The sequence below is a fragment of the Schistocerca gregaria genome, chromosome 7 (genome assembly GCF_023897955.1).
Source record: "Schistocerca gregaria isolate iqSchGreg1 chromosome 7, iqSchGreg1.2, whole genome shotgun sequence".
Classification (NCBI taxonomy): domain Eukaryota; kingdom Metazoa; phylum Arthropoda; class Insecta; order Orthoptera; family Acrididae; genus Schistocerca; species Schistocerca gregaria.
The window spans coordinates 317629424-317654699 of NC_064926.1; the positions used below are offsets into that span (position 1 = coordinate 317629424).

General features: G+C 40.6%; 1 protein-coding gene across 1 annotated transcript in view; it reads right to left on the reverse strand.

The window, feature by feature from the left end:
- LOC126282520 (vacuolar protein sorting-associated protein 45) overlaps positions 1–25276 on the reverse strand; it is a 105846-nt gene that overhangs the window by 64497 nt on the left and 16073 nt on the right. Inside the window, exon 4 of the mRNA XM_049982185.1 lies at positions 21712–21848. Coding sequence (XP_049838142.1) covers positions 21712–21848 — 137 coding nt within the window. The remainder of the gene's footprint in view (positions 1–21711; positions 21849–25276) is intronic.

Sequence of the window (25276 nt, forward strand, 5' to 3'; positions counted from 1 at the left end):
CTGAGTAGAGAAGAGACATGGTTGTAGTCTATCCCTGATGTTATTCAATCAGCATTTTGAGTAAGCAGTAAAGCAAATCAAAGAGAAAGTTGGAAAGGAAATTTGAGTGCTGGGAGAAATAATCAAAAATTAAGCTTTGTTGATAACAATAATTCCATCAGAGACAGCAAAAGGACTTGGAAAATCAGTTCAATTGGGTGGACACTGTCTTGAAAACAGGTTATGAAATGAATCTCAACAACAGGAAAGCAAAGATAATTGAGTGTTGTCAAACTGAGGGGGTGTTTCGGGTATCAGATTAGAAAATGAGACAATGGACATATAACACAAATTTTCTATTTGGACATCAACATAGCTGACAATGGCCAAAGCAAAGAGGGTATAAAAATCAAACTGGCAATAACAAGAAACTATTTTCTGAAAAAGAGAAGTATATTACCACCAAATAAAAATTTAAGTTGGTGAACCAAGACACTGCCACAATGAGCACAGTGACTTTTCGGAATTAATGTATCAACAAACTGTCACACTAAGTATTAATAATGGTGTTGAGTGTAGATCTCTACTTTTGACATGTTCCATCAGTTGGTGAATACCTGAAAATGCTCTCATTATAGTGATACTAATGATTTAAAAAAGGCAAATACTATTCAACCTGTGGCTGCTTGACTTCACATTAATATATTGGAGTGTTAGCAACTCTTTTCTGTTTGAAGTGTAGCCTTATATAGAAAATAAATGTAAACCATAAACAATACAGACAGGAACAGCAAAGAAGTTTTTGAAATATGGTGCTACAGAAGAATGCTGAAGTTTAGACAGATATATCAAATAATTAATTAAGAGATACTGAATTGTGTCATGAAGAAAAGGCTTATGATACAACCTGACTAAAATAAGTACTAGGAATCATGAGGCATCAAGGAATAGTTAATTTGGTAACAGGGATAAATGCAGGAACTACAAATCGTAGATGGAAACCAAGGCTCAACTACAGTAAGCAAGTTCGAATTGATATAAGTTGCGATATATATACCGATATGGAGCCTGGCTTCAGACTCACAACAACAGTGACACTACAATCCTCAACTGCATTTTTAAATAACAATTCCTTGCACAGTTGCCAAAGGTATTCCTTGCATGCACTCAGGTATTAAAATATTTTTATGGAAGTGGGCTTGAAAGTTCCATGGACACAACAGATTTTATTGTGCTTTCGGCATGAGTAGTTAACTATCATACAGTAATAGTGCACTGGCAACAGCACTGAGGCTGGTTATAGTATTGGTCCTAAATTTATCTGGCCAGTATATCCTGTCTACATCTACAGCTACATATGCAGTGTGTGGCGGAGGGCACAATTCACGCCAAAGTCATATTCCAACCCCCCTCTGTTCCACTTGCTGATCGCACGACGGAAAAAACAACTGTTTGAATGCCTCAGTATGAGCTCTACTTTCCCTTATGTTTGAATGGTGATCATTCCACAATTTGAAAATTGGTGGTAATAGTATGTGCTCTACATCCTCGGGGAAGATCGGATTTCGGAATTTAGTGAGCAGCCCCTTCCGTTTAGCACATCATCTCTCTGCAAGTGTATCCCACTTCAATCTATGAGATTTGTAATGCTCCTGCGATGGCTAAATGTACCAGTAATGAATCTTGCCACTCTTCTTTTGACCTTTTCAATCTCTTGAATGAGAACCAACTGGTAAGGATCCCAGATGAACAATACTCTAAGACAGGACGAACTAACGTTTTGTAAGCAATTTCCTTTGTTGAAGGATTGCATCGCTTCAGGACTCTACCAATAAACCGCAATTTAGAGTTCGTACTGCTCGTTACTTGTGTAATCTGATAATTCCATCAGAGATCATTTTCAATAGTCACACCCAGATACTTGACAGATGTTACTGCTTCCAAAGACTAGACATTTATTTTGTACTTGTACATTAATGGGGATTTTCGCCTTGTTATACGCAGTAGATTACACTTACTAATATTGAGAGATAACTGCCAGTCATTACAGCACACATTTATTTTCTGCAAATCATTGATTTGTTCACAACTTTCATGTGATACTACTTTCCTGTAGACTACAGCATCATCAGCAAACAATCAAATGCCACTGTCAATACCATCAACCAGATCGTTTATGTAAATCGTAAAAAGCAGAGGACCTATTACGCTGCCCTGGGGCACACCTGAAGTTACGCTTGCTTCTGTTGAAGTCACCCCATTCACGATGACATACTGCTCTCTGTTTGTTAGAAAGCTTTCTATCCAACCGCATATGTCATCACATAGACATTAAGCACGCACTTTTTGGAGCAAGCAACAGTTCGGAACTGAGTCAAATTCCTTTCGAAAGTCGAGAAATATGGCATCAACCTGGGAGCCAGTATCTATAGTCTGTTGTATATCGTGCACAAAGGGGGCCAGCTGAAAACAGCTAAGAAACTTTCTGGATTCTAACTTGATAAATGGAGATCTTACCTGTGCTCTGTGAGGCCAGTAAGACAATATATGACCTAGTATGACCACTGATAGATTGGAAAAGTGGAATTTGAACAACTTTGTTCCAGAAGTCAGATGACTGCCCTGTCTCCCATATTCAGTCAAACAGAGTGAAGATTTCTTTGTCATTTGCCTATGAGGTGCTGTGCATACAGTAATGGATTTTCCATGCCCTGTGATATGTTGCAGACACACAGTACATCTCATCTCAGTACATGTTCTGTGATGGAGGAAAGCTCTAGTCTCACTTCTGATGACTGTAACTTAAGCAAAATATTGCACAATGATTTAGGAAAAGTCTCCTTATTGCAGCATCAGGCACCTTCCACCTATCCAAGAGAAAAAAAATGAAAAGGTCATATGGGTGGGAGACATCATTTGAAGTTGTTCACCAGCCTGCTGCAAGTTTTACTATTTGGTTCTACTTCGGTGACTTGCACATCAATGAAGATGAGATGAAATAAATAGGATAACACAAAATAAATAGGATAACACAAACACTCAACTGCTGAGAGAAGAAAATTTCCAACCCAACCAGGAATCGAACCAGGAACCCTGCGATATAGAGGCAGCGATACTACCCATTAGATCATGAACTGCAAACATTGTAACATATCAAGAGCTTATTAGACCTATTTACTGAATTTACGAATTACTGCCGGGAGGTGCAATTGGATCATTCAGTAAACTTGATCATAATCTGCCAAGTACCCTGAAAGCAAATTCCTGACTGCATGTGATTTCCTCTTCAGATGGAAGTATTTCAGAATTGGGAAGACACTTCCTAATTGTTCTTTCCCCTAAAGGATTCAAACAGTGAGCTATAGTGCAACCTCCATTTTTCGTTGAAAACTTTTTCAAATTTCGCAGAGTGTCTTACTTTCATACAAATATCGCAATAACTGTGACCATTAACAAAATGGTGGGCACATCATACTGAACCTGGCAAATAACGCAATAAGAGCAGCAAAAAATGATTTTTTTTTACCGAATAGTATCTGTAAAATCGTTTGAGAAACACTGTAGTGTGTGCGTGTCTATAAAATATGCCAAAGAGAAATGGAGGCCCTGAATTAGAAATTAAATGGCCTTTGCCATACTGCTATGACTGATGAAAAGAATAAGGTGTTTGAGAGCCTGTGCATCATTCACTAAAACAGCCAATAACTCAGATGACAATCACAAAAGTGTTTAAAAAAAGGGCATTCCATCAAGAAATGGCAGACCATCAAAGGTTGAGTACAATGAGAAAAAAGTGTGTGTGTGTGTGGGGGGGGGGGGGGGGGGGCCTTAACAAATGTTGATGGCTAAGAAGACAATGCATGATACGCAAACTAGCTAAAATGATCTCATGGCAGGAGGGCCGAGAGCAGATCCTCCAGGCTTAATAACCCAGAGCTTGTCCCCATGAAGGGAGGATCAGTGGTGGTGCCAAAGTGACACCACCTACTGCAACACAGAGATCATTCAAGGGAATGTAAGAACTAGTGGGCTGAGATATGAGGACTGTAGCCTTGGCAGCAGTGTCAGGGTCCTCATTTCCTGTCACACCAATGCAACCAGGAACCCACATAAACACCACAGCGGTTTCATCTAGAGTGAGCAAGTGACAGTTTTCCTAGACCCGTTGCACTAAGGGATGGACAGTGTACGGCACACAGAAGCTTTGAAGGCACAGAGATTCTGAGCAGATGACACCTGTGTCACCAGATGTACTGTGTGGCTTGATACAGGGTGAAGAGCTCTGCTGTAAATACTGAGCAGCACTCTGGAAGCCAATACCGAAAAAAGTTGGTCCAATGATGAAGGCACACCCAACAACACGGTCAATCTGAGAACCATCAGTGGACACAAAGGTACTAGGTGAAGGTCATGAAACTGGAGTGATGGAGCAAGGCTGGAGTAACGTCCTTAGGAAGTGAATGAAGGCGAAGGTGAACACAGGCCATCACACAAAGCCAAGGTGGTGAAGGGTTCACACCCACTGGGAAGATGCAGGTAGCGTGAAGTTAAGCTGCCAGAGGATGAGCCAAAAGCGAACTCCAGGAGGTAACAGAGAAGAGCAACAGGCCCCATACTGGCGATCACAGGAGTCATCAAAGAAGGAGGCATAAGATAGGTGGCCACGCATGGCAGGCAAATGGCATGCGTATCTGCTGAGAAGAAAGTCACGGCTGTAGGACAGCAGCAGTTCAGGAGCTTCTACGTTCAGACTCCCAACTGGACTAGTGTAAAAGGTGCCAGTGAACAAACAGATGTCACAATGGTGGATAGTATTGAGATGGCATAAGAGGAATGGACATGCAGATGCATAAATGAAACACCCTTAGTCTAGTTGCAAATGGACAACGGTCCAGTACAAATGCAGGTGGTTGTTCGATCTGCTCCCCATGAAGTACCATTGAGGACACTGAGGACACATAGGACAATGAGGGACCATGTACAGCGGGCTGCCAGATAAGACACATGGGAGGACCAAGAAAGTTTCCTATTGAGAATGAGCCCAAGGAATTCCGTAGTTTCAATGAATGGAAGATCAACAGGCCCAAGATGTAAGTAACGTGGGAGAAACCATTTGTCCCACCAGAAATTCATACAAATGGTTTTGTCAGAGGAAGAATGAAAACCACTGTTGAGCTCCAAGAGTGAAGATCATCGAGACGTAGCTGAAGGCACCACTCAGTGAGACAAGACAATGGGGAACTGCAACAGATGGCAAAATCATCAACGGAAAGGGAGCCAGAGATGCCTGGTGGGAGACAGGCCATTATAGGGTTAATGGCAGTAGCTAGAGGATGACACTTAGGACGTAACTCTGAGGCACACTGGATAAAGGTGTCCGACAAGGCAGAACTCACATGTACCTTGAAAACTTGATGTTTTAAAAATTCCTGAAGGAAACAGAGCATGCGGCCATGGAAGCACCATGTGTAGGGAGTAGTATGGAGTATACCAGTCCTCCAGCAGGTGTCCACGCTTCTCCAAATTGAAAAATATGACCACAATTTGGGATTTCTGCAGAGAACCATTCATGACATAGGTGGACAATGTGACGAGATGGTCAACTGCAGAACTGCGCATTCGATATCCACACTGTGCAGTGGTTAGTAAATTGCAAGACTCAAGCTACCATATCAGCCAGGCAAGAATCATACTTTCCATCACCTTGAAAACACAGCTGGTGAGAGACATTGGATAATAGCTGCTAGAAGGAAGGCGTTTGTCCTTACCAGGCCTAGGTGTAGGTGTAGGTATGACAGTGGCTTCACACCAGCGTCTGGGAAACATGCCTTCTGTCCAGATGTGATTGTACATATGAAGCAGAAAGTGCTTGCCCACAAGAAAAAGGGGCTGCAACATCTGAATGTGAACATTGTCTTGTTCTGAGGCTGAGAAGAGAAGGGTATCGCCCAAGCCTCCACCACTTGTTTCTGATGGAAGAAGGCAGGGTGACAGTGGAAGGAGCTCGAAATCTCTGCAAAATGCAACCCAAGGTGATGGAGATAGTAATAGGGTCCACTATCACATCATCTGCTACTGTCAAGCCAGAAATTGTGGAATGGATCTTGGTCCCAGAGACCCATCGGAGGTTGGCCCACACAATGGAAGAGGGAGCGGAACTGTTAAAATAACTAGCGAATGAAATCCAGCTAACTTTTTTACTATCCCGAAGAATGCAACGACTCTGTGCGCGCAACTATTTATAATTAATGCAGTTTGTCACTATAGGATGACAGTTAAAAACGCGGAGGGCACATCGCCACGCGCGAATTGCATGGCAGCACACCTCAGCCCGCCACGGGACCAGAACACGGCATGGTAAAGAGGAAGTGCGAGGAATGGAATGTTCTGTGGCAGTAAAGATGATGTTTTTAGGATATTCTACCTAGTCATCACAACTGGGGAAATGTTGTTCGTCGAAGGTTGCCAGGGAGGAGTAAAGCCTCCAGTCGGCCTTAGTAAGCTGCCTTTTGGGTGTGCACTTCAGTGGGGTAGGAGTCTGCAAACAGATAGCAAGTGGGATATGATTGCTCGAGTATGTGTCACAGAGAACGGACTGAGATGATGGGCAAGCTTGGCAGTGGAGAAGGATAGTTCCAAATGGGAATAGGTGTGCAAGGAGTCTGCAAGGAATGTGGGTGCCCTTGTGTTAAGGTAGATGAGGTTAAGTTGATTGAAAGATCAGCAAAGAAGACACCTCTCGGGCAGGTTCTGGGAGAACCCAAAGGCGATGGTGTGCTTTAATGTCACCGAGCAGGCAGTGAGAGGCGGCTGCCCAATAACCTGGAGGAAGTCTGCCCTTGCGACATCGAATTACAGAGGGATGTAAACAGCGCAAAGGGAAAAGGTCAAATGAGGGAGGAAAAGGTGAACTGCAACAGCTTGAACGCGGTTATTCAGATAGATGGGTTGACTCTGAACGTCATTCCACATGAGCAGCATGACTCCCCCATGACAGGGAATGTCGTCCTTGGAGGGTAGGTCAAAACAGACCAGGAAGAAATGCAGGAGCTCAGAACAGTCATGAGGATGCAATTTTGTTTCCTGCATGCAGAGAACAAGATGCCATTGCAATTGTAAGAGCAGTCTGATTAAAGGCCACAAAGGTTCTATTGAAGGAGAGTCATAACGAGGAAAGGGAAGATGGGGAAAAATGAAGGGGTCTCACCTCAGTGGCTACCGAGTGCCAGCCTTCAAAGACTCCCTGCTACAGGGTGCAGAGGCTGGAAGATCCTGCTGCACGAGATCTACGAGGCATCAGCATTCTCCCTCTGTCGATCTGCAGAGTCCAGGGCAGAAAAATGTTTGGCGGTGCGCGCTGGCGATACGGTGGTCAGCCAGGAGAGGGTATCCCGTGGTGACACTGTTGAAGAGGATCTTTGAGTTGGCAAAGGAGAAAACTTTTTGCCTTTGTTTGACTTTGTGGAGTCTTTCTGGTTGGCAGAGGAAGATTCAAATGTTCATTGGCTGGAGAGACATAGGAAGCTGTCACAGGGGTGGTTCTGCCAGTAATCTAGCAGGTGACTTCGTCCCAGGAAGCAAATGTTTGGTGGCTTGGTGCACAGCTGGATGAGGAGACAGCGATGCTACCATGAAACTGGGCAATTTCACAACCGCAGTGCTGAATCTGAGGTCATATACCAGTGTGGCCATGTCCTTCATAGGGCAAGATGTAGCAAGAACAGTACTGTAAATGCCAGATGGTAGAACACAGTGTTTGTGAGTAGCCAATCACCTGCGGGCGACAGGGTAAGGTACTTTTTTTCTTTACCGAATCTCCTGGACAGCCTATTCATTGAGATACACAGGACAATCTCGAGAGGTGGTGGCATGATCACCGCGGTCACAATTGCAGCTGATACAGCGGGGAGAAAGGGATGGACAATCAACCTCTTGTGCATCCCTACCACAGGTTATATGTTTGGCCAGGTGTTGACTAAACATTAGAGAGTATTTGAAACAATGACACTGGTACCAGCGCATCTGGTTCAGAATGTACAGTTGGATTGTGATAACTTTATAGCCTGCTTTGATCTTGGACAGGAGCACCACTCTATCAAAGATGAGAAAAAGAGTGCGTGTGGGCACTAAGAGTGCATCTACCTTTTTCATCACCTGATGGACAGCAAGGACACCCTGATCAGAGAGGTACATTTGGATTTCTGCCTCAGTTAGACCATCAAGCACCCTAGTGTAAATAATACCATGAGAGGAATTCAGAGTTCTATGGGCCTCAACACGAACGGGATAGCCATAGAGAAGCGAAGCGGCAAGCAGTTGTTGTGCTTGAGAATCAGAAATAGTCTCCAAAAGCAAAGTGCCATTGCATAAACAAGAGCAGGATTTTACAGGGCCGGCAACTGCATCAACACCTTTCTGAATAAGAAATGAATTTACCACTGTAAAGAACAGACCATCCTCTGTACGTGAAACCATGGGAAACCGTGGTGCAACTGGGAGGGTCTTTGAATCGTTAGCATCATTCAGTTTACGTTTGGTAGACATGGAGTGATTGGTGATTGGCTCATTGTGAGAAAATCTCCCATTATTGCCAGCGTCTCCAATGGCGTGCTCCTTCGAACTGCCCCCCCCCCCCCCCCACCCCTCAAAGGGGGGCTCACCCACTTTAGGTTGTTGTCCACACCTCAGGTCACACCTCCTGAAATCCTGACAGAGGGACCAATGGCAATTTGGGATGACAGCAGCTCAGGCAATCACCCCTCCCTGGGCCTGGCCTGTACCAGGGGGTATGTGCGAACTCTACTTTTGATCCGGGGCTGGGAATTATGCATTACCTAGTCACCTGTTACACTTCAGATGTGTGGGCCAGCCTTCAGTTCACAGGAAGGAAGAAGAAAAAGGGAAGCTTCAAACACCAAAGTGAAAGAAGGATAGGAGAAGGTGAATGAAGATAGGTAGGTAGGTAGGTAGGTAGGTAGGTAGGTGTGTGTGTGTGTGTGTGTGTGTGTGTGTGTGTGTGTGTGTGTGTGTGTGTGTACCAGCTCGAATTGGTAAAAGCTTGTTCAGAGTAGTACTGTAATTGAAACACTTTATGATATAAAAAGGAATGGTGAAATCATCATTGACCGACCTCAGTGATTTTTCTGGCATTTCTTTTTCTTTATCAATGCTCAATAGTTTATACTAAACAACATGACTGAGTGGCAAGGGAATGGTCATGACCCGTATAAGGAATCTATACACTCTTAGTTCCTGAGTGACCTAAGAAAGTACATCAGTCAAAATTAAAAAACTGCAATATGTATGTATGTTAATATGTGGCAATGTAATAATAAGAACATAATGCATTTGTGTTCGTTCTTTTTTCCATGTTTCTTTTCATCCACTATAAGTCATTGCTGTGTACACTGCATTAACACATCCAAATTGCTTTCAGAAATCTATCCACCATTAAGCAAACAAAACAGGCCATATCACTACAGCACCTCTCACTGGCTACGGCTTGTTGGACTGGGTTTTGCAGGACGTCAAGGCTTCATTCTTTCTGTCAATCTGCTGTGTTTCATCTTGTCATAAAGGAAGATTGTAACTGGAGTTAGTCATATTCACACTCTGATAATTTAAAAGTATCAGTCCGTGTGTTGAATGTATTACACCGATGAAACTGAAAAATATATATTGAATAGTGAAAACTTTGTGTGGAATGGTAAATTTATTTATTGAATATTAGCTAAAATTTATGTGGAAATTATCCTTAAAAAGTTTCATAGAGGAAAACATTCCAACAAGAGAATAAAAAAAGAGTGATTACATTACCCTATGTTTTAACTGGTTGCGACTACTGAGGACCACATGAAACATCTTACCTGTAAATCCCCTTCTTTCTTTTCTTCTTTCTTTCCAATAATTTTCCATTCTTTCCCAACATTTATCTCTTCTTTCTTCTGTCATTATTGCACCAGTCCCTTTACTATTACTCTGAACTTTTCTCTTTATCCTATTTCTTTCTCCATTACTTCCATTTCTCTCGGGTCTGCTTAAACTTCTTTGATCCATGTCACGTTTTTTGCTATCTGTCAAAAGTTAAAAATTCTTTTTGTTGTTCTTTTTTCATACAGCCTTTTTAGATACCCAGATGATACAACTTTTCTCTTCATCATTGTGTCTAATATTCATTATATTCTTTCATAAACTTCTTTATTACTTCTCAACTTCCATTTCATGTTGTCATATTTTGATCTCAATATTTTCCTGCACACAGACATACAACTATCTAGAGTGTACATTTCACCCTACAGTATTGTAGTACCACAATTTTGTATTTATGGAAAGAGATTTCTTGTTATACAGCTTTTTTTGTCAATTGAAAAGCCACTTCCATTTTGCTTGCCCTTGCTAAGTTAGCTTCTTTGCCCAAAACATTTGGTTGTATTATTTCACCTAGATATTTTAATTTTGAAGCCAATTTTAACCTTACACAATCAGGTTCCAAGTGTTTTGGTGCCTCCTTCAGGTCTGTCATGACTGTTTTTCTTCAAAAGACATACATAAGCCACGTTTCGAACCAGTCTCTTGGAACTTCTACAGATTCGGCTAAAATGGCGAGACCGTCTGCAAAAGCCAATCACTTCTCAGATATCCTCTTTTCTCCCAATTAAGATCTTTTAAATTCCGTCTTCTGTGTTCTCCTCCTTTGCCTGTGTTTACTGAAAGAGTATTTTAATGTTTACTATTCATTACAGACAATCTATGGAAAGAGTTCAGCTTCATCTTACAGACAGGCAGCTCTTGAGCTCTCAATGTGCATGAACAACCAACACCACACTTTATACTACTACAAAATACAAGTTTCCCCAATATCCTCCATCAATTAGTGGAATACACCTAGCATGAGATACAAAAGATACATATAAAATAAAGACTTCAATATGTCAATCATCATTAAGCACATTTTTTTAAAAATAACGTGGTCATTACAGAGCCAGTCATAACAAAAGATGAAATTTGCATAAAAAAAGGAAGTCGACTGTGACAGTACACACTCAGTCTTCTGATATAGTGTAAAGTGTGAAACCCAATGCAAATGGTTTGGTCCTTGTAAGACATTGTGGTATGCCCATAGTATTGGCATTTTATGTACTGGAGGCCCTCCCCCCATGAACCATAAACCTTGCCAATGGTGGGGAGGCTTGCATGCCTCAGCGATACAGATAGCCGTACCGTAGGTGCAACCACAACGGAGGGGTATCTGTTGAGAGGCCAGACAAACGTATGGTTCCTGAAGAGGGGCAGCAGCCTTTTCAGTAGTTACAGGGGCAACAGTCTGGATGATGGACTGATCTGGCCTTGTAACACTAACCAAAACGGCCTTGCTGTGCTGGTACTGCGAACGGCTGAAAGCAAGGGGAAACTACGGCCGTAATTTTTCGCGAGGGCATGTTGCTTTACTGTATGATTAAATGATGATGGTGTCCTCTTGGTTAAAATATTCCGGAGGTAAAATAGTTCCCCATTCGGATCTCCGGACGGGGACTACTCAAGAGGACATCGTTATCAGGAGAAAGAAAACTGGCGTTCAACGGATCGGAGCGTAGAATGTCAGATCCCTTAATCGGGCAGGTAGGTTAGAAAATTTAAAAAGGGAAATGGATAGGTTAAAGTTGAATGCAGTAGGAATTAATGAAGTTCGGTGGCACGAGGAACAAGACTTTCGGTCAGGTGAATACAGGGTTATAAATACAAAATCAAATAGGGGTAACGCAGGAGTAGGTTTAATAATGAATAAAACAATAGGGTAAGCTACTACAAACAGCACAGTGAACGCACTGTTGTGGCCAAGATAGACACGAAATCCACGCCTATGACAGTAGTACAAGTCTATATGCCAACTAGCTCTGCTGATGATGAAGAAATTGAAGAAATGTATGATGAAATAAAAGAAATTATTCAGATAGTGAAGGGAGACGAAAATTTAATAGTTATGGTGACTGGAATTCGGTAGTAGGAAAAGGGAGAGAAGGAAATGTAGTAGGTGAATATGGATTGGACCTTTGGAGAAAAGAGAACGACTTGTATGAATATCAAGAGCTCAGATGGAAACCCAGTTCTAAGCAAAGAAGGGGAAAGCAGAAAGGTGGAAGGAGTATATAGAGGGTCTATATAAGGGCGATGTACTTGAGGGCAATGTTATAGAAATGGAAGAGGATGTAGATGAAGATGAAATGGGAGATACGATACTGCGTGAAGAGTTTGATAGAGCACTGAAAGACCTAAGTTGAAACAAGGCCCCGGGAGTAGACAACATTCCATCAGAACTACTGACAGCCTCGAGAGAGCCAGTCCTGACAAAACTCTGCCATCTGGTGAGCAAAATGTATGAGACAGGCGAAATACCCTCAGACTTCAAGAAGAATATAATAATTCCAATCCCAAAGAAAGCAGGCGTTGACAGATGTGAAAATTACCGGACTATCAGTTTAATAAGTCATGGCTGCAAAAGACTAACACGAATTCTTTACAGACGAATGGAGAGACTGGTAGAGGCTGACCTTGGGGAAGATCAGTTTGGATTCTGTAGAAATATGGGAACACGTGAGGCAATACTGACCCTACGACTTATTTTAGAAGCTAGATTAAGAAAAGGCAAACCTACGTTTCTAGCATTTGTAGACTTGGAGAAAGCTTTTGACAATGTTGACTGGAATACTCTCTTTCAAATTCTGAAGGTGGCAGGGGTAAAATACAGGGAGCGAAAGGCTATTTACAATTTGTACAGAAACCAAATGGCAGTTATAAGAGTCGAGGGGCATGAAAGGGAAGCAGTGGTTGGGAAGGCAGTGAGACAGGGTTGTAGCCTCTCCCCAATGTTATTCAATCTGTATATTAAGCAAGCACTAAAGGAAACAAAAGAAAAATTCAGAGTAGGTATTAAAGTCCATGGATAAGAAATAAAAACTTTGAGGTTCGCCGATGACATTGTAATTCTGGCAGAGACAGCAAAGGACTTGGAAGAGCTGCTGAACGGAATGGACAGTGTCTTGAAAGGAGGATATAAGATGAACATCAACAAAAGTAAAACGAGGATAATGGAATGTAGTCGAATTAAGTCGGGCGATGCTGAGGGAATTAGATTAGGAAATGAGACACTTAAAGTAGTAAGGGAGTTTTGCTATTTGGGGAGCAAAATAACTGATGATAGTCGAAGTAGAGAGGGTATAAAATGTAGACTGGCAATGGCAAGGAAAGCGTTTCTGAAGAAGAGAAATTTGTTAACATCGAGTATAGATTTAAGTGTCAGGAAGTCGTTTCTGAAAGTATTTGTATGGAGTGTAGCCATGTATGGAAGTGAAACATGGACGATAAATAGTTTGGACAAGAAGAGAACAGAAGCTTTCGAAATGTGGTGCTACAGAAGAATGCTGAAGATTATATGGGTAGATCACATAACTAACGAGGAGATATTGAATAGAATTGGGGAGAAGAGGAGTTTGTGGCACAACTTGACAAGAAGAAGGGACCGATTGGTAGGACATGTTCTGAGGCATCAAGGGATCACAAATTTAGTATTGGAGGGCAGCATGGAGGGTAAAAATCGTAGAGGGAGACCAAGAGATGAATACACTAAGCAGATTCAGAGGGATGTAGGCTGCAGTATGTACTGGGAGATGAAGAAGCTTGCACAGGATAGAGTAGCATGGAGAGCTGCATCAAACCAGTCTCAGGACTGAAGACCACAACAACAACAACAACATGTACTGGAGGCATGTGCACTTAAACACGTGATAAGACAGCCTCTGAGAAAGACTGATTTTTTTCCCCTACCAAAAAAATACAATGTTTAGACAAGTCTTCACAAATAAAATAATGTCACTTCTACCACCATGTAATGTTGCCTCTTCCACTTTACTTATCACAATGTACTGCTAATCGGGAATGGCTAGAGAACAAATGTAAGGCTGTAGAAGGGTGAATAATTAAGAGAAAAATAGAGGCTGCCAATAGGGAAATTAAGGAGACCTTTGGAGAAAATAAGAGCAGCTGAATCAATATCAAGAGGTTACAAGGCACACTAGTACTAAGTACGGAATGAAAAGCTGAAAGGTGAAATGAATATATAGTGTGTCTATGTAATGGAAACAAATTTGACAGTTACATTATAGAGAGAGGAGAGGAAGTGTGTAAAGATGAGATAGGAGGCACGATATTGAAAAAAGACTGAAAGCATTGAACGACTTTTTTGGAAAGAAGGCCTCTGGAGTAAACAATATTCTCTCATAATTATTGAAATCCTTAGGGTAGCCAGCCATTACAAAATTATTCCACCTGGTATGCAAGATATACAAGACAGGAAATACTCATCAGGAAGTCTGTAATGATTCCAAATCCACAGAGAGCTGGGGCTGCCAGGTGTTAATACTACCAAACCATCAGTTTTAAAAAGTCATGGTTTCAAAATACTGAAATTATTTACAGATGAATGGAAATCTTGTAAAAGCCACCTTTGGTTAAGATCAGTTTGGGTTCTGAAGAAACGTAGAAACATGCAAGCCAATACTGACCCTTTGACTTATCTTAGCAAATATGTTGAAGAGAGGCAACATAGACAGGTTTTGACAACATTGTCTGGAATACACTATTTGAAATTCTAAAGGCAGCACATATAAAATATAGGAACTGAAAGGTTATTTACAACTTGTACAGAAAGCAGAGTGCAGTTACAAAGTGAAAGGACGTGCAAGTAAATCAGTAGTGGAGAAGGGAATGAGACAGGTTTGTAGGCTATCCACAATTTTATTCAATCTGGCAATGTCATTCAGTCACATAAAACAAAGGACTTGGTAGAGCAGTTAAACAGAATAGATAGATTTACGTTCTGTTAGGCTCACAGCATCCTGTACATCATTATAAGCCATAATGAAAATGAAAGCTCCAAAATTAGGTGCAATTAGGTAATACATTTTTAATATTTTACGCATAACATATGTTTCAGATTATTGTCATTATCAAGTGACTAGTTGGAAGTGATGGCCATATTGCATTTGTAGTAACCTTTTTCTGTCATGCCGTGGTAAATGTAATATTTTTTTTTAGTTACAAAACATAAAAAATACATTTTGACAGTTATTTTGACAGTTCCATATTATGTCATTCCTTCACTATGATGCTGTAGTAGTAAAGAACTGTCAAAATACAAACATAAAAAATACATTTTTGAAAGATATTTTGACAGTTCCATATTCTGTCATTTCTTCACTATGATACTGTATTTTTTATGTTTTGTAAGTATGAAAAATATTATACTTATCACTAACTCGGCAGAAAAAAATTGCTACAGATGCAAAAAGGTCGCTAACTTCCAACTAGAAATCACTTGATAATGGCAGTAAGCCATAACATGCTTGTTCTGTCAAATATTGAAAATATATTACCTTATTTCAGCCAGTTCTGGAGAGTCATCTTCAGAATGGAAAATGTCTTCAAAAGACATAGATGAAAATCTGTGAATGTAAAAGGATAGTAATGGAGTGGAGTTCAACAAAATTAATCTGTGCTGAGGGAATTAGACCTGGGAATGAGACACTAAAACTTGTGGCTGAGTTTTGCGATTTAGGCAGCAAAACAATTGGTGATGGTTAAGTAGAAAGGATATAAAATGCAGTCTGGCCATAACAAGACAAACATTTTTGAAAGAGGAATTTGTTAACATGATGGTGAAGCTCTGTATGCAAGTGAAACATGGACAATCGGCAGTTCAGATAAGAGGAGAATAGAAGATTTTGAAATGTGGTGCTACAGGAGACTTAAAAAAATAGATGGGTAGACCGAACAATAAATGAAGAAGTACTGAAACAAACTGATGAAAAAATAAAGTTGTGGCACAACTTGAATGAAAGAAGAGATTGGTTGATGGGACACGTCCTGAGGCATCAAGGAATCTTCAAATTGGAAATGGAAGGAAGTGTGGGAAGGTAGAAATCATAGAGGGATGCTAAAGGGGGAATCCACTTTCAAATGGACATAGTTTGCAACAGTTATTCAGACGAAGGGGCTTGCACACGATATACTAGAATTGAGAGCTGCATCAAACCACAAAATAGCAACAACTGAATACTGTAACTAAATAGTTATGCACTTTCCATGCTGGTGTAGAATACAATATAGCACTGCATATTGTAAAGTTCACTTGGATAAGTGCACAGCAATGAAGCTGCTGGTGGGAATAGAATTCTCACTTGATAAAAAGTTTGGATGAAACCCACACAACACATGAAATGAGTGAAACTCATTATTCTCTTATGTGGTTATGAAGAGTAAATATGTGCTGACAGGCAGAAGACTGAACTTCACGTTTTTATGTTCTAATATGTCATTTTTAACAACATTTAATGTTCTTCTAATACAATGCAGCACTTTGCAGGCTGCAGCAATGGCATGACTTGCTTACACTAAAAGATAGCTAAACACAAAACTGTCAACTGCTTCACATCAAGTGGTGGAGAGCCTCTGAAGAATCATTAATCAGTAACTGTTCATTGAAAAATGAAATGCATTTTGTATTTCTCTGTCGCAAGTAAGTTGTTCTGGTATTGTACAACTAAATAATTCAATTACTTTGACATCCTCATTACAAACAGCTCTGCAAATAGTGCGAGTGTCAAAGTTTTTGGGTGTACAATAAAAAATGGATTCTGTCTAGGACACCAAGCTGGACTCCAGTTGAAAAACTTTAGCACTCTACCCACAGTGACTATTATTTCTAATCTTACATCAGATCTGTGAACTGTTCATTTATGTGTTTGCCAAAAATGTTTTCTATCATTGTATCCTGGGAGTTGACGTTTCTGTGCTGTCCTTGCTATCATGTAAGGGCCAAGATATGAAAGTCATTAATTCTGGTTTATGTGGTACCAGAATTTGTTAAATTCTGTTAAACAATCTCTGAGAGCAATAACTGGATTTTGGTGTCTTGAGAGTTCAAAATCACAGAGAGGAAAAGACAGGTAGGCGGGTTGGCAGAGAGCGGCACACACTGAGGGTGATAGGATGTGAACTCCCTACTAACGCACCAACCAGTCTTTTTCTTTTCTCTGTTTCTCTCCTTCTCCACTCCTAGTCTCCCGGTCCCCCCTCCTCCCCCTCCCCTCCCCTGTACCCCAAAGCCTCCAAGGTTGAACCTGGCAGCCTTACCCGGACACCACCAATCCCTCCATGCTCGGCAGGCAGTGGCAACTTCCTGACTTCTCTCCCTCCATTCGCATCCTGCTATTCCTTCCCCTTTTTTTCAATACTGTTGTTTTGTGGCTGGAGCCAGATATATGGTCATGTGTGTGTGAGGTGTGCTTGTTTGTGCACTTGTGTAAGTGTTTGTGTGAGTGTGTAGGTGTTTTCCTTTTTCTTTCTGAAGAAAGCTTTGGCCAAAAGCTCATTGGTTAACAGTCTTTTCAGTGCGGCTCTCTGCAACTCAACGTGTCATCTTTATGGTGAGTAGCAACACATCATTTTCATAATATTGTTGATATTCCAACCTGGACTTTCAAACTGAAGTATCAGTCACTCTTACCACAATCAGTATCTAATCAACACATTTAAGATGACAATAATATTCACTGTCCTAGTTTACTATCAGCTTAAGGGGAGTTATAACAGAATTATATATATATATATATATATATATATATATATATATATATATATATATATATATATATATATATATATATATATATAAAACAGAAAGAAACTTCCACATGGGAAAAATATATTAAAAATAAAGATTCCAAGACTTACCAAGCGGGAAAGCGCCGGCAGACAGGCACATGAACAAAACACACAAACACACACACAGAATTACAAGCTTTCGCAACTGGCAGTTGCTTCGTCAGGAAAGAGGGAAGGAGAGGGAAAAATGAAAGGGTGTGGGTTTTAAGGGAGAGGGTAAGGAGTCATTCCAATCCCGGGAGCAGAAAGACTTCCCTTAGGGGAAAAAAAGGACAGGTGTACACTCGCACACACACACACACACACACATATCCATCCGCACATACACAGACACAAGCAGACATATTTAAAGGCAAAGAGTTAAGGGCAGAGATGTCAGTCGAGGCGGAAGTACAGAGGCAAAGAAGTTGTTGAAAGACAGGTGAGGTATGAGCGGCGGCAACTTGAAATTAGCGGAGGTTGAGGCCTGGCGGATATCGAGAAGAGAGGATATACTGAAGGGCGAGTTCCCATCTCCGGAGTTCGGATAGGTTGGTGTTGGTGGGAAGTATCCAGATAACTCGGACGGTGTAACACTGTGCCAAGATGTGCTGGCCGTGCATCAAGGCATGTTTAGCCACAGGGTGATCCTCATTACCAACAAACACTGTCTGCCTGTGTCCATTCATGCGAATGGACAGTTTGTTGCTGGTCATTCCCACATAGAAAGCATCACAGTGCAGGCAGGTCAGTTGGTAAATCACGTGGGTGCTTTCACATGTGGCTCTCCCTTTGATTGTGTACACCTTCCGGGTTACAGGACTGGAGTAGGTGGTGGTGGGAGGGTGCATAGGACAGGTTTTACACCGGGGGCGGTTGCAAGGGTAGGAGCCAGAGGGTAGGGGAGGTGGTTTGGGGATTTCATAGGGATGAACCAAGAGGTTACGAAGGTTAGGTGGACGGCGGAAAGACACTCTTGGTGGAGTGGGGAGGATTTCATGAAGGATGGATCTCATTTCGGGGCAGGATTTTAGGAAGTCGTATCCCTGCTGGAGAGCTACATTCAAGGTCTGATCCAGTCCTGGGAAGTATTCTGTTACAAGTGGGGCACTTTTGGGGTTCTTCTGTGAGAGGTTCTGGGTTTGAGGGGATGAGGAAGTGGCTCTGGTTATCTGCTTCTGTACCAGGTTGGGAGGGTAGTTGCGGGATGCGAAAGCTGTTTTCAGGTTGTTGGTGTAATGGTCGAGGGATTCAGGACTGGAGCAGATTCGTTTGCCACGAAGGCCTAGGCTGTAGGGAAGGGACTGACGAAGCAACTGCCAGTTGCGAAAGCTTGTAATTCTGTGTGTGTGTTTGTGTGTTTTGTTCATGTGCCTGTCTGCCGGCGCTTTCCCGCTTGGTAAGTCTTGGAATATATATATATATATATATATATATATATATATATATATATATATATATATATATATATATATATATATATAAAACAGAAAGAAACTTCCACATGGGAAAAATATATTAAAAACAAAGATTCCAAGACTTACCAAGCGGGAAAGCGCCGGCAGACAGGCACATGAACAAAACACACAAACACACACACAGAATTACGAGCTTTCGCAACTGGCAGTTGCTTCGTCAGGAAAGAGGGAAGGAGAGGGAAAAATGAAAGGATGTGGGTTTTAAGGGAGAGGGTAAGGAGTCATTCCAATCCCGGGAGCGGAAAGACTTCCCTTAGGGGAAAAAAAGGACAGGTGTACACTCGCACACACACACACACACATATCTCCATCCGCACATACACAGACACAAGCAGGAAATATGTCTGCTTGTGTCTGTGTTTGTGCGGATGGATATGTGTGTGTGTGTGTGCGAGTGTACACCTGTCCTTTTTTTTTCCCCTAAGGGAAGTCTTTCCGCTCCCGGGATTGGAATGACTCCTTACCCTCTCCCTTAAAACCCACACCCTTTCATTTTTCCCTCTCCTTCCTTCCTTCCTGACGAAGCAACTGCCAGTTGCGAAAGCTCGTAATTTTGTGTGTGTGTTTGTGTGTTTTGTTGATGTGCCTGTCTGCCGGCGCTTTCCCGCTTGGTAAGTCTTGGAATCTTTATTTTTGATATATTTTTCCCATGTGGAAGTTTCTTTCTGTTTTATATATATATATATATATATATATATATATATATATATATATATATATATATATACGTCACTTATAAACTCACTTTGGAAGTATCTTTTTTAGTATAATCTACACTGGTTGAAAATGTTAAAATTTTTATGTGCATTACTTCAATATCTAATAAAATCTGTTTGTTGTTGTGGTCTTCAGTCCTGAGACTGGTTTGATGCAGCTCTCCATGGTACTCTATCCTGTGCAAGCCTCTTCATCTCCCAGTACCCACTGCAACCTACATCCTTCTGTAATTTTCTATATAGAAGGCAGTGGGTTGCCGAGTTATAAAAGGTCATGTCCAGAAGAGGATTGATACCATCTTGAGGAAGTTGAAACAAAGCTTGAGAGACAAGAAACTTTCTGATGGCAAAACCATAAGAGACAGGCTGACAGATAAAGTGACTGATGAACTACAGCAGTATTATGTGATAGCCATTAGAAATAATACTTAGAATTTATTGAAAATGAAGCAGGCAACCGATGAAAAACCAGTAAAGCACCTTTGCCCTCCTGGACCTGATTCATGGTGCAATGACCACAATGCTCAGTACTCAAACAGTTCATGCAGCCATAAACATTCCATCCCAGCAGCAGTCATGGATATCACAAAACCTATTTACAGAGACCTGGCAAATCCTGAATTACTGAAGAAGTGTCTGCATGGTCAGACTCAAAATCCCAATGAGTTACTCAATAATCTTATATGAACTCACTTACCAAGCAATGTTTTTGTTGGAATTTAGACACTAAGGTGGGAGGTCAGTATTGCTGTTATTGCTTTTAATGATGGCAACATTGGTAGGATGAAAGTGCTACAGCATATGGGAATTAATCCTGGAGCAAACTGCATCAGTGAACGGATGGACAAGGTTCGCATCGATAAATTCGAGTATGAAGCACAGTTGGCCACTAAGGAGTCCAGAAAGAAGGAAAAACTTGGAAAAAGATCAAGAGGATGATATACAGTATGGTGATGGGTGCTTCTGAGTGACTAAAAATAAAAAAAATTAAGCTTATATTAAGTGTGTTACAGTATTTTGAAACTTTAGAAGCTATTGCTGAAAATTAACATTTTCTGTTGCATTTTTCCCTAAATCTCAGAAACCACTTCGAGTAGAGTATTCAAATTTTCAGGGAGTAATAACATACATATTCTGAGTATACTGAACTAAAAGAAGAACATAATGTTATGTATAATTAAAATTATTTTGGATAACATACAAAAAAGTACACAAAATTTTAACCATGTAATTAAAAAATTTTATTTCCGAAAGCAGTGCCTGAAATTCAATTATTGTAGTTCAGTAGACTCAAAACAAACAGTTTAATGTCCTGTAAAAGTTTCATGTCAATGGCTACAGTGGTTCCTGAAATAGAGGGAAGCCAAGTCACTAATTTAACATTCTCGGGATAGGGCGTTCCAACTCCCCTTAACGAATAGATAGTAGACAGAGAGACGATCAATCCAGCGTATTACATTGAAGTGCTTAAATAGCCAAATATAAGTGTCACCCATTTTTATTTGTGAGTTGCTTTCACCTCAATTCTTCAGGACTGGTCATCATGTTTGACAATTATTGAAAGGGATTTCTGGTAAGGAATAACTGTGGCAATACAGGTCCATTCTTCTTACAGTCAAGAACTTGACCCTCAGATTAGAATGATTTCACAGCTCATATCTAATTCACAAGTTCACATTTAGGTCTGTCAAAAACATTTATGCTGCAGCAGCATATGCTTACTGTTTTATATCCTTTCATGCTAGGTTTTCTTTTTTGCTTCCACCATCACTTAGGAAACATAGGAAGGAGCTACAGACACGCACACTATGGATAACCTGCATACAAAATTAATGACTTACCCTAATTTTTTCAGCTAGTCTTTTGGCCATTCTGGAAGAACTCTGGTATCGTATAAATGGACACTTCTTAAGAGACAACAAAACAGCTGTCACACCTTCCACTGTCCTCTGTAGACTGGCACTATTCCACGACACACCTGCACATTTGAAGAGAAAATTTTTAAGAAAAGGAGGGGAAATTGAATTACTTTGATATATACGGTGCGTTCAAAAAGAAATGAGCCAGAGGCATAATTACAGAAACCAGTACCTGTATGTTAGAAGTATTGACCTTGGTTGTTAAGACACTTGTCCCACTGTGACACAATATGGTTAATGGCTGTCTCATAAAATCCCGGGGCTGCAATGTTAACCAGTTCTGCACATACAGTCGGACATTGTTGCCCGAGGTGAATCGTTTGCCCCTCAGAGCATTTTTAAGGGGATCAAAAATAGCGTAATCGCAGGGAGAGTGGTCCAGACTATGCGGAGGGTGGCCAAGAATGTCCCATTTGAATTTCTGCAGGAGTGCCATGACTGTGTTGGCTGTGTGAAGCTTCGCATTGTCGTGGGGCAGAAGGACCCCATGGGTGAGATTGCCTAGTCATTTTGATTTGATCACTTGGCAAAGGGTAGTCACGGTTTGCAAGTAACGCTGGGCATTCACTGTTGTCCCATGCTGCAGAAAGCGGATCAGAAGGGGCCACCTTGGTCAAAGAAGAACATCAGACTGGCAGCGTTGGACGATTGATGCATGCTGTTCCTAGCTCTGAATAGTCATGTGACGTACACGCGTCCCCTCTAACGACGGGTTGTGAACTTCCACAATCCGGTCGGAACCACACCTTGAACCACATGCCACAATATTACTGTCCTGTCACCGGTTTGCGCATTCCAGACTCTGGCTCGTTTCTTTTTGAATACCCCTTATAAATTTTCATTTGAAGATAAAATTTAACATTTGTAATGTTCATCACTATATTTCATTTCTTTATCACTTTGCTCATTAATTAATATCAAGCAAACTGAGGTCACACAAAACAGCACACCTCAAACTTATTCACAATTCCCCTTTATGAAATTCTTGGCTGTAACAATATTTAACATGTACACTACTGAAAATAAAGTTTAACCACTGTGTTAATGATACAAAGAATTGTTATTTCATGCCAGAATGACTCAAAGAAATCAAAATTATATTTTAAAAGTTTAGAGCAAATAGTGGACTTACTGCTGTTGAATGCATCATCTCAGTAATTTAAAGAGCAACCTCATTCAGAGCAATAAGTTTATTGTGCAAAGTAGATAACCACACCTTGCACAATCATCTACATCTCTGAATTGTTAAACTTATTTACTTCTTAATGGTATTGGTAGTTAGTGATAAAAATTAGATCCACATGGACTTTGATACATATAACCATAATATAAAACAGAAAAATAATTTGTGTGCTTTGCCTCACTGTCTAGGGTTACAGTGAGGTTTTGTATTCTGGTGCACAGGCCACTAACAAGCTGCTGGTAGGTAAAGTTTGAAAGCTCCTGTTAGCAGAACATTATGTAATAATGTTAACTGTTAGTATGTCTTACATTTCTAGTCTTACTGCATCAAAATATTGGTGCAGTCATGTAAATATTAGCAGCAACAACTAAATGAGGGACCAACAGCTTTCTCCAAAGCTATGAGTCTTATTTATACCCTATATACACACAAACAGACTAATAGTCAATTATTAATCCACACCACATAATTATATTCTGATAGTTACTTCTCCCAATGTGTACCGTGACATACTGAATATGGTGAATAAATTAAACAGAAAGATGGCACAGCAAATGTTCTTACTAAGCACCTAGATTGTATTTAAATTAAAAACTGCAACATAAGTCTTGATTTATGAAGTAATTATTCCCCAATAATTCCACCTTTGTGCTTAGTCTGTGAGGTTTTCAATTCTAAAACACTTTCCTCCTGAAGCCGTTTTCTAAAATACTGAAAATCTCTCACATCACAATGCGGACATAATTGAGACCATCTTTATCCCTTCTGCTTTCAGGGTCAACTGTCATATTAGATGAGATACAGAAAAGAAACCATCATACATCCATTAGCAGTTATCCAGTTATTCTCAAAGTACAAAACTGTTAAGGCTTTGTGGTCACTTGCTGACAAACTGCCTGTTGGCTTCTGTCTCTGGTTCTTCAGCTGACATTTGTTTAATGATTTTTCTGATGTTAAGCCAGCATGAGTGACTGGCATTCTTAAAGATTCAGCCTCCATTGCTGCTGACGGACTGATAGTACAGGGGGATGAAAAAATAAAAAATAAATAAAAATAAAATTTAAAAAAATATCATTTCATAAAGTGACAACATATACAACTTCAGTTAGATTTATAAAAGTGAGGTGGTGTAAATAATGCAAATGCAATGCAAGAAATACTGCAGCAGGGCAAAAACTGCCAAGTGTATATGTGAAAAAAAGTCTTTCGATATCAACTGCTGCTAACATGGGAGGGAGGAAACAGTGGTCTGAAGAATATGTGAACAAGAGATGGAAACACTGTGAGTGATTTGCTCTCCAACTTTATAAACAAAATGCTCTTTTTAATCTAAAACAACCAGAGATGTACAAACACATGTATCCAATTTGCATAATATCCACGGAAGATGCTTTAAAATAAAAGCAAAATGTGTCTGGTGTAAAATTCTCTTTAAATAATTTGCAATAAGCTTAAGACACAAAAACAGACAATAACTGAAAACCTACCACATTTGCAGAGAGAAATGTGGTTGTTCAAAAACTTACAATGCCATGATAACAGTTTGTAATGACTGTTTTGGGAGCCAAGCAACACACAATTCAGGGTGATGTCTGAAATGTCTAACCGTCCAGCACGTCATGTCTTGTGGAATAGCTCATGGACTGGTGATTTGGGCAGCCAAGCAACATCCCCATGTATCAAGATCAATATTCTAGGAAACAAGTCTCTGAACATTCTCGTTGATGTCCCAGCAATGTGTGCTGTAGGATCATCTTGTTGGAGCAACACTTTATGCTTGTCCAGTCCTACGTTCTGAAATTGAATCCATAAGTAGTAATCAAGCATGGCAAAGTAAGTGTGAGAAGTGACCATAACTATTACACCATCCTCTTCAAAACAATATGGATCATTAACACAACCTCTGTTACCTGAAAATCGATCACTCATTTTATCAGAGTGCAACGGTATTTCTTGCAGGGTTTAAGAGGTTATGAACAGAACAACAGCAGAAATGTTGTCCATTTACATCATCACTTAAGTGGAAATGGGACCCACCACTACAGAAAAATACAGCATCTTCTGGGACACATTGCAGGATGTTTTCACAAGACTGTTGATGGGGTACAAAATCTGCAGGTTTAAGTTCTTAGCCAAACATGATTTTATATGAATGAAAGTGCAAGTATCTGCATAAAATTATTCTTACACTCGCCTGAGGAAGCCCAACAGCTGCAACAAGCTTCCTTGCAGAAAGTTTTGGCGACTGCAAAACAGGCTGCCTTACAACCACAATAACCTCAATCTCCGGTGTACGAGCACTTT